At 40.8% G+C, this 10,284-nt stretch overlaps 2 protein-coding genes across 7 annotated transcripts in view; one reads left to right on the forward strand and one right to left on the reverse strand.

Annotated features, from left to right (window-relative positions):
- The first annotated feature begins 761 nt into the window (after positions 1–761).
- Positions 762–10,080, forward strand: LOC123984749 (zinc finger protein 527-like). 6 transcript variants are annotated; one of them, XR_006828517.1, is made up of 11 exons: positions 762–1,110; positions 1,190–1,570; positions 1,840–2,042; positions 2,225–2,332; positions 3,168–3,260; positions 3,490–3,600; positions 3,864–3,987; positions 5,021–5,272; positions 5,529–5,692; positions 7,077–9,243; positions 9,334–10,080. XR_006828517.1 is itself a non-coding variant. In XM_046071842.1 (10 exons), exons 1-10 carry the CDS (start codon positions 795–797, stop codon positions 9,386–9,388), a joined length of 2,235 nt encoding a protein of 744 aa, XP_045927798.1. In that variant the 5' UTR covers positions 762–794; the 3' UTR covers positions 9,389–10,080. The 6 variants fall into 6 exon arrangements, 5 of the variants coding, with proteins under 5 accessions (XP_045927798.1, XP_045927800.1, XP_045927799.1 ...); XM_046071842.1 differs by lacking the exon at positions 7,077–9,243 and having other exon boundaries at positions 5,529–6,120; XM_046071844.1 differs by having other exon boundaries at positions 7,077–10,080.
- A 34-nt stretch (positions 10,081–10,114) lies between these two features.
- Positions 10,115–10,284, reverse strand: part of LOC123985214 (high-affinity choline transporter 1-like) — a 6,167-nt gene continuing 5,997 nt past the window's right edge. The window contains exon 9 of the mRNA XM_046072657.1: positions 10,115–10,133. Coding sequence (XP_045928613.1) covers positions 10,115–10,133 — 19 coding nt within the window. The remainder of the gene's footprint in view (positions 10,134–10,284) is intronic.

A 10,284-nucleotide genomic window follows, 5' to 3' on the forward strand; every position in this document is an offset into this window, starting at 1 on the left:
TACAGCAGGTGTTGCTGGAGAACACAATCAGCTGCTCCCCATTGGACATTAATGCCTTGGGCAGATAATACAATACAGGAACAGCTTCTTCTTTCTATGTCCAAAAGGGAGGAACTTTTGACCAGTCTCAGCTCCTATCTCAAATTATCGGGCTGTAAAAAAAAAAAAAAAAAAAAAAAATAGAGTCCGTGTCAGTATCTGAAAATATAGATTGTTGTATATTGCATATTATGAGCTTCCGCCAGACCAGAGAAGTCTCCGTGGTATTGGTCGTGGATCTTTGATCTGTACGTTATCTCACACATAACTTCCTGTGTTTCAAGCCTTGTAACTCCTCTGCGTCCTCCACATGTAACTCATTACAGACTGATTTAAAGTTGAGTTGAGTTTACCTCTTAAATTCTCATTGCTTCAAAGGACTTAGAGTGAAGCTCTTCTGGTGACTGCTGTTTAAATGTAGTTTTTCTTAACTTTTTATGTTATACTTACCAACAATGTACCTCTGTTTAATGTTGCCTCTCTGTGTAATTAATGCATGTTGCTATGTAAATATGCAGCTTCTTCGGCCAGGTCTTTATATCAAAGTTGGTAATGACCTGGTTGAACCAAGGGTCAGACATTGAATGAATGGATAAAGAGCCATGCACTAAACCCCAGTCTGCATTAAATGTCATTGTCATTTCATATCGTTTATGTATTTATTTATTTTTTTATCTAACTTCCTTTGTTTGATCTAGATTTTTTGTACTTTCACAGATAAAACCCAGTGGTTGCCCGATGAAGTCCAAGTGCTGATGACCCTCTGGGCACAACCAAACATTCAGAGGCAGCTTCTCACCACAGCAACAAACAATCAAGTCTTTAAGTACCTCAGCAGTGAACTTAAGTCGGTGGGGTTTAACAAGTCACCACATCAGTGCTTTCTTAAAGTGAACAACCTTAAAGAGGAGTACAGGAAAATCAAGGATGAGGAACAGTACAGGGACGTTCTAAGTGACTGGTTTGCTATTTTGGATGGAGTCCTTGGCTCTGGTGGAGAGACTTCTATAGAGGTGGATTCATCTGCTGTGCTGACACAACCTAAATCACCAGAGGATGAGCATGCGAAAGGTATGTTTTAAATATCACGACAAAAGGTCAGTATCTGCATCTTTGAGAGCTCTCACCTAGTTTACATGGCTTTCTACAGATATGACACGGGTTGTTTGGACACCAGATGAAGTCAAAGCGCTGCTCAGCCGATGGGCAGAGGAGAGCGTCCAGGAGCAGCTTAGGTCAACTAGAAATGAAAGAGGGTTTGCTCAGCTGAGCTCCGCGCTCGCCACTCAGGGCTTTGATAAGACCACCAGCCAATGCAGGTCAAAGATAAAACTGCTGAAACGAAAGTACAGAAAAGTGAAGGAACAGACGGACTCTAAGAAACAAAAGAGTCGATGGTTCACCATTATGGATAAAGTCCTTGGTCATCATAAGCCAGAGGCTGAGACTGAACAAGCAGCTGAAATCATTGATTCAGCCTGTACTCTGCAGACATCACAGCTAGACCCTTCTGAAACTGTGGAAGACTTAGGTAATTGTCTTCGTACTTAACTGTGGCTTAAAACTAGAGTATGTGTCAAGTAACATTAGAAATAATATTCTGAATTGGGTTACTTCATGCAGGAGAGAGTGATGATTAGTAGTTGTTCCTCAGATCTGAAAATTTGCTAACACAGGGACTGTTTTAATTATTGCAAGTGCAAATTTATGGGGGGACCACCTATTCTGGGTTTGGAACTTTGTCAATACATCTGTATGCAAGTTATGTTTGCTCTGTAATTTTTCTTACCCCATTTGCAGGTCGCCGCTTGTCCGTCTCCTCATTGTGTCTCCTGGTTCCAACGCTGCGTCTGATGTGTGCTTTTGCCTGGCAAGTAGTCCAGGGTTGTAATGTGCTACACTATGGAAAGGTGGAGGAGCTGGTGAGGTTGGTGACAGAGCTTCTCCCAGAGCTGCTGACGCCCAGAGATAAAGTGCAACTCCTGCTCAGACTAAGGGCAAGGGTAAGCATTGTCATTTCTTTTTCAGTGGAGTGGATTTTAATAACTAATCTTACATCTTAAGGATATTTGCTGTTGTTGGGCAGACTATTATTTAGAACATTAAAATGTAACTTTTTTGAGGTTACACCTATACATATTATTAGAGAAACAACAGTACAATGATATATAAGTGTCTGTTTCAGATGGTGTTGGAATTGTGTCGCAGCGAGAGCACAGCCAACCTGCTGAATATACAGCCTCACCTGGGGGTCATTCAAAACCTTACAATAGGCTCCAGCTGTGAACAGGAGGTAAGTCTGCAGGTGTGTCTGAATACTGAACTGAAAGCAGCATAGAGCTGCAGAGTGTGCTGATTCTCAGTAGGATCTGCAGTGCTTTACAAATTGTCAGCTGATCTGCTGTTAGTGTAAAAAATATTTTTTAAAGGGTCTTAAGTCAGGCGGGTGGGTCAACCTTTCATTCATTTTGCAAAGCCTTTTTTACAAAGAGGGACGCACACAATTTGAAAGTGTTCAATAGGTGATATTAGATAGGCCTGGATGCTCTGTTGTTGTCACACACAGGATAAGCTCCTCTGTTGCTGACAGTAGGGAAAGGCTGAGGTCAAAGGCAGACAGTCAAAGTCCAAGTAAAGTAGCATTGCTCTTTTAGCCGTTTTAGTCCTTTGAGAGATCATTGATCTCCACCTCATTTTGCCCGAGGCAGTGATCATCTCCCCTCTAACGCCCAGGATTCCTGAGGACGTGTTGTTATTTAATGTTCAAATTCTGACCTCTTTATATTTTTAATTTTAGTTAAGCTGCTATAAGTGGCTCCACCCTTTAAGCTTTTATAGGTGCCCTCTACAACCAGTCTCCTGCTATTACAGACACAGACCAGCTCCTCTCCTTCTCTTAAGCTCATCATATTTTATTTATTTAGTTTGCTAGTCCATCAGCTACTTACTGACCCACAGGAAATTGAGTGTTGGCTCAAGAGAGGCCTGAGCTCACCACTCACGATGATGTGCTGATTTTGATGAAACTTTGAATTGATAATGCGTCTTGTTGATTAGTCAAAAGGGACCCTGAACTCACTCTTTGGGAAACAACACATTTATTGTTTGCTTTTGACACCACTTAACAGGAATTGGAGGAGTTGGAAAATTCAAAGTCAAACTTTGTGGAAGTTGTTCATCTCCTGCTCGAGGACACAGAGGAGAGAAGGATGTTTTTCAAGGTCAGACATTCTTAACATGATTGCCATAATAAAAGTTGTGTCTGATAACGGGCTTATCGATCAGTCTAGTATTACTTTTGTAAAAAAAAAAAAAAATAGTACAATGGAGCCAATAAGTCAAGTAGCTTACCTTGAGAGTGGACATGTGAAAGTAAAGCAATTCCTGAAATTATTGACACAAGAAGACTAAAACCGTGTGTGTGCGTGCCTACCTTCTTTTTTCCCCCAGGAGGTCTTTCCCATCCACTATGGCCAGCAGTATGAAAACACTATGCACACATTAGTATGGAAATTCATCTCTAAACTGGATAATCTTTTGCCTATACCAGATATTAAACAGGTACTGTACATTTTGAAATAATAACTAAGTGCCTTAGTTTACATGTGGATTCATGCATGCTATCATTTCTAAGCAGAAATGGGATTTGTCATTTCTTATGTGAGAAGCTGAATACATAAATGCAAGTTTGGATTCACACTTTGGCACTATAGACTAGTAACTGTCACCAAGCAAGATACTGAATAAAGAGCCTGGAATGACTGAGGATGTTGGAGAAGTATGGTGTTTTGTTGTGTGTTATGTGTTTTGCCCACACTTCGCAGACTGCAGCGTGGCTCAGAACCGCCCCTTCTGTCATGGAAGAATGTGGACAATTGGTTTTGGAACCAGATCAGCTGAAGGCGCTACTGCACTTTCACCAGCAACAGTCAGGAAGCACAAACAAATGTAAGTCTTCTTTTACAGCGCTAAAGAAGAAACCACCAGGCATTCTTAAGAGACACAATGTGAACATTTCTTGCAACATTTACTGACTTTAAAAGTGATGCCTGAGTTTGCATTGTTCAGCACTGAAATTTAAGTTCAGAACATGCTTCATGTTTAAAAGTACACTGTGTATGATTTGGCCAGCACTGTAGTTTAAAACAGTAAAACAATTGATTAACATCAACAGAATGTGAAGAAGTAACATCTCTGACCTGGCAGAGAGATCTACTGAAGTTTGCATGCTAACCTGTTAGCCCTGGTCCGTCCTGTGATGTAACTGCTTATGCCTCAAGATGTGATAGTGAGTCACTAGCGTCCCGTCTGTCCTCATTCCAACACGAGAGGACGAAGAAATGGAGCTGGCGTAATCATTGCTGCTGCACGAGCTGCTGTCCCTCGTGCTCCCTGACCTCTACTTTTTTTTTTTTTTGTCTCATGCCACCTCTTGAACTTCCCTGCATTTTAATGACATGCTGAGAAATGTGACTGTTACCCATGGGTTCTTTCAATTTAAAAAAACTCTCAAACATCAGTAAGTGTCGCAAATTTGATAGCGCACATCCACTTACAAGTTTGTAATATCACACCAATATTGATATGAAAACTTCTATTTAGCTCAGTAAAAATGACAAAACTCTCAGGCTGGTTGTTGGAAAAATACTCAGGAAAACGGGCTGAAAAGCAGCTGGATTTTTACGATAAAATCTAAACCACAGTGGTGCTATTCTGGCTGCTATTGATTTGGCTGCTGTAGCTGTATTCCTTAGCTATAGCAATTTATGCTAGCTAATATGCATATAAATTTCCTGAATATGGATTTCTAAGAGTTTTATATGCTGTATCAAAAGATTTATATTCAAGTATGCAGATACCCGGTGTAACTCATAGGCCCATATTGAGTAAAGTGTCTTCACTTTTACCATTAAATGTACACCTCAACATGTGTCTTTGCAACTAACAGAGATCTGAATGGGTTTTCTTTCTCTCCTCACAGGTTACACTCAAACTCGGAGTATGTTTTTGCCAAGGCTGTCTCTTCCTCCCAAACCAAACTCGAAGCAACTTGCTACAGAGCATCAGGAACTGTCCACAGGCGGCGAAGATGAAGGGCAGTTTGATTACAGTGAGGATGAGGAGTCCGTTGAGGAAAACCAAATTGATATTAATCTGGAGGACTGTAGTAAAGACGATGACCTGAAGTTAAAAGATGAACAAAGCAATGACCTGACCGCTGCGAGCTGCTTAAGTATGGCATCCGGTTTTAGACACCATTGAAAACAATTGCTTCCCAACTTAATTTCCATGTTTATACGGCTTTGCTCATTTGTTAGGACAACTGTAGTAATATTACAAGGATTGATATCAAAGATTAAAAGAAAATTAAGGAACTAGTACTTGAAATCTATAATCTTGACACAAAACACTCCAGTAATACTGTTCTTAAAAACTTTCCATTTTTGTAGCCCCTAAACTGAATCTGCTTATCATCTTGTCTCTTTCAGATTTAAACAGTCCTACGCTTGTAGGACCGCAGACCTGCTCTTTGTGTCCCTACTCAGACAGCCAAGTGTCAGGTCTTCTGCAGCACATCACAGAGGCACACCTGATCCAGGAACCCAGCCGATCTCAGTCTAAAGAACCTGAGACCGACCATGTCCTTCAGAAGGTTAATACTGAAACATGCACTACTGAGATGAGGAGCACAACAAACACTTGTGATGTTTGTACAAAGGTCTTCAAGAATGTGTCGACCCTGAACAGACACACAAAAGCACACACAGTGAGATTTCACTGTGACAAGTGTGAGAAGACGTACTCGTCTAAGGACGCCCTGAATGTGCATCGCCGGATTCACACAGGCGAGACGCCGTATCTGTGTTCTCGCTGTGGCCGGGGTTTCAGGTCTTTGAATAGCCTTGATTTGCACGTTCGCATTCACACGGGAGACCGACGCTATAAATGTGACATTTGTGGAAAGACTTCAATCCAGCACCTGGCGAGACACATGCGGATGCACAGAGGGGAGAAGAACTACCTGTGCACAGAATGTGGGAAGGCTTTTCTCTCCTCTGGGGAGCTGAGGCTGCACATGAGGTATCACACAGGAGAGCGTCCATACACGTGCAAACACTGCGGGAGAGGTTTTATAGCAAAGTGTCAGTTGGTGGTTCACATGCGCCAACATACAGGAGAGAGTCCTTACAGGTGTTCAGTGTGTCCCAAATCCTTTTGCACTTTGAGAGCACAGAAAAGGCACATGAAGATCCACTCAAACAAAAAGTCTTTCCAGTGTTTGAAGTGCGGTAAAATATTCAGGCAAGAAGAGACTTTTATAATGCACGGTCAGACACACAAGTAAAAGTGGGGTAAGCAATTCTGGAGAAATCCAATTCCATGACAAATAACATAAAATAGAGCGAACAACGACACAGCTGTTAGCAAGCTGCTACAGTAGCTGCTGCTAAAATGCAGAGAGGATGAGTCAGCACAACAGCTCAAGACGGTGATACTCACAACTCTCCTGCTGCTATAGCTAACATCACAACAGCTGCATGTCTTGGCAAACTAGAAAGTAAGCTGAATGTCTGTGGGCAAGTCATTTAACGTTGCCTGACACACAAATCATGGCTGGGATTTGCTTGAATAATGTTGTGTGTTTACTATGGTGCTGGCCACTGTGTTTTTTTTTTTTTTCCCCCATTTACAGAGCCATGGCTGTGTACAAACACAGGTTTTTGTTTTCATTGCGCACAGAATGGACAGCTAGCAGACTGTGAGGACATATACGCTGAATCTGAAAAAGGAGCCTACATTCACACTGCAGGCCCCAAAATTTTTTTCCCCCAGATCTGATTTTTTTTTGTTTGACACATAATTGCTTAAAGGCATTTTATGACTTATCTACAATGTTATAATGTTGGATGTTTGTGTTAAACATGGCCGAAGCTTCAAGAAATGAGTTTAAAGTATTTATAAGAAATCCCTGTGAGCAAAAACCTCAGATTTCCTCCTTTTCTGAACACTGTTTTGAACTGCTGTTTCTACCGTAGGCTCCGTTCTACGTATTACGCAGCCGGTGTTCCAGAATGGTAATTTGCTCCCCCAGCAACCGCACGGCAACGCTCAGTCTACCTGTTCCACCCAGCAACAACAGCAGCCTGGAACACGCTTCAGGTCTTGGCCAATCAGACAGTTGGGCTTTGAGAGATGGGGCTTTAAAGAGACCGTAGCATCTACAGCTCGTTTCAGAAAGGGGCTGTAATGTAATATTTTTTTTTTTTGAACTTTGAATAAAACGAAGCTGTTATACAGGCATCACAGAACTAAAATATTCATAGTTTTCACGTGACGTCACGTTCCAAGGAAAATGCTCCTTTGGAGGGCAAAAAAGACATTATTTTTCGCTGCCTGCCAACCACTATGATAAGTGATACACTGTTACTTTGAGTTTGTTACTTTTTGCGTTGCCAAAATGCTGGATGGTTGTTGTGCTTTCGGATTTAGGCCTACTAATCGTTTTCTTTACGGTTTCTGGCGCTGTACAACACAACTTCCCAAAAACACTCCCTAATGTGTTAAGGACCAGCCTAGCCATTATTTTCTGGAACTGTTTCAAAGCTAACATTCCACACAAAATGCACAATTCAGTGCACAAATAATCTTAATGGTTTGTGTGAGCCACTGATATTTTGATATAAGTTGTTGTTTATTACTGACTAAAAGTATTTTCAAATTCACAGAAAGTCAAATACAAAATGTGAACAGTGATTTGGCAACAGAATATTTGTTTTTATTCTGAATAACTGGGTACAAATCACAATATATTCCTTTTTCTCTTGTACTTCTAATGATATCTGGCTATGCAGATAGTTCTGTTGTTTTGAGATATTGGTCTGAGATTTGTGTTTCCACCCCAATATAGTGGAGATAGAAGGCATTTGGTGCATGGCGCTCACAGCATTGAAAAGTTAAATGGGACAACATCACTGGATTAGCCACTCTTAACAGTAGTAACTGTTTTCACCTGAACTTTCTACCAAAGAAATACTCCCTGTGTCAATAAGTGAATTATTCTTTGTTTTTTGGTTGAACTCTCCCTTTTATACAGTACTGTGCCTGGTGGAAACATCTTTGAGCTTGACCCAAATTGTCCTCATTTGAGGCGAAAATAGATTTCCCTTTTTCTGCTCACTGGAATATTCTAAATAAAGATGCCTGATGATGCAATCAGGATTTTCTTGGATTGGACTTGGACAAATTGGAAAATTTGTAACAGAAATCCTGCAATACACACTTGTGGAGTTTGAAACCTGGGTATTTACCAGGCAGAGAGGGCCAAACAAAAGATTTAGACAATTTTTTTGTGTAAAGTGTAATTCATTTGCTGCTTGGTCCATACACACGACTCAAATTCACATGCAAGGTAGTTGTATGTCAAAGGTGAGATTAGATCATAAACAGGTCAACACAAGGAGACAACGAGCAGCCGTAAGTAAAATTAAACCAAATAAATAGTTATTTATATGAACTATAAGAACGGAGTTTAAAAGGATGTAACAGTCATTTAAAATGACTACTGTCAGCGTTTAGTAACCTTGATAGCGGAATGAATAAAACACTTAGGGTAGCAGTTTGTTCCTCAAGGGCACATTACAATGCTGGCCTGTGGGCATTACAGTGAATTCATTGGACGGAACATGCTGGGCTCCAATTTTCTTGGAGCAGACTTTAACAATACCATTTAGGCCATTCTTGTCCTTCACAGGCAACCCATTAAATCAGCAAATAAATTAGAAAGTTAGTTTCAGACTCATTCATCATCAGTTCCCAAGTTAAAGTGCAATGCTAAATCACCGGGGTGCCCCTTTTTAAAGGTTGCTGCTTGTGTGTCTCCCTAAAAATACAGTGTTCTGGCATATGCGCGATGCTGTCCCCTGCAATGAAAGAAAATAAGACATACAAAGAAATTAACTGCACACAACCAAATATCACATGTATTTTCAGTTTATATATTTCAAATATCAATACGTTTTCTCTTTAAATGGATGTTTAACACAACTCACTCTCAGAGTAATGACCCCCATGGGAATTATTACAGGTGCTCGTTTGACCCTTATAAAGAAATCCTGGTTTAAACACCACCCACACGCTGTATGAAAGTGCGTGCTGAGAAAAAATCCTAACATGTATTTCCTTCTTCATTACTTGCTTGAGAGGGTAAGTGAGACTGTTCTTCATTAAATCTGCCCTTCTCCTCCACATCTGTTTGGACTGGTGCCATGTGATATATGTTTGTGTCCGTTTCAGCATCACTTATTCTTCTCAGCAGCCCTCTCCCAGACAGCCACATAGCAAGGCGTGATGTTAATAAAATTGTCCCAGTGGTGATAAGCATGATGGCGGTGCGAAAAGGAAACAAGCGGTATCGGTGACCGTCCCCCTGTATCCTGTCCCAGGGCAGGGGCAGCACGTCAGGCAGGCCTATCGAGGGTTCCCCAACCAGAGCTCTCAGCAGTATTGCCACCACAAAGCCAGAACAGGCCCCATAGCTGTTCACCCACCGAGATAAGTAGAAGGTGCATATCACCTGGGGACTCAGCATTGAATACATGACATCTGCGCTGATCATCCAGAACAGGAAAATGGACGATGATGTCAAGGCCAGTCCTGCTCCTATTAGTCCGCACAGGAGGACTGACATTTTAACCATCACGATAATCATTTTTTCTGATGCCTGCAGTAAGAGGAAATTATTTTATTTTATTAAACCAAAATGTGGATCACATTGTTGATTTTTGATGAGTGATACTATAAAAAAACAGAAAAAATGATATAAAACAGTTAAAATCAGGAAATTCTTACATTTAAGAAGACAGAATTAGCACGTTTGGCATTTTTAGTCACTACTTGCATAACTGACTTTCCCATCAGCCTCAGCTAAACTTTGTGTTTTATGCTCATGAGCAAACATGTTTGTTTTGTCATTTGCCTCACAGAGCCGCTAGCGTGGCTGCAAACTCTTTGTCTTTTTGCTTAATAAATTACTTAAACCAATAGTCGGCCATTCATTTTCTGTTATTCATTCATTCTATCGCTTAAGCTCTGAACTACAGTAGGAAAATCAACTTTACAGAGTCTTGAAACTTGCTTCACCATCACAGTTGCATGAACATAGACAGATGCAAACAAATGTCTTTTCACATTACACTCATGTTAAATTATGGAAATATTTAGTATACCTATCATAAGGTCCTTGTC

This window comes from Micropterus dolomieu, linkage group LG16, assembly GCF_021292245.1.
Source record: "Micropterus dolomieu isolate WLL.071019.BEF.003 ecotype Adirondacks linkage group LG16, ASM2129224v1, whole genome shotgun sequence".
Lineage (NCBI taxonomy): Eukaryota > Metazoa > Chordata > Actinopteri > Centrarchiformes > Centrarchidae > Micropterus > Micropterus dolomieu.

Excerpts from the sequence above, each read along its gene's own strand:
- LOC123984749 (XM_046071840.1), top strand. The coding sequence starts at position 795 with ATGACCCTCTGGGCACAACCAAACATTCAGAGGCAGCTTCTCACCACA. Across the intron at positions 1,571-1,839 it reads TGAAACTGTGGAAGACTTAG|GTCGCCGCTTGTCCGTCTCC; the intron begins GTAATTGTCTTC and ends CCCCATTTGCAG. Across the intron at positions 3,261-3,489 it reads AGAGAAGGATGTTTTTCAAG|GAGGTCTTTCCCATCCACTA; the intron begins GTCAGACATTCT and ends TTTTTCCCCCAG.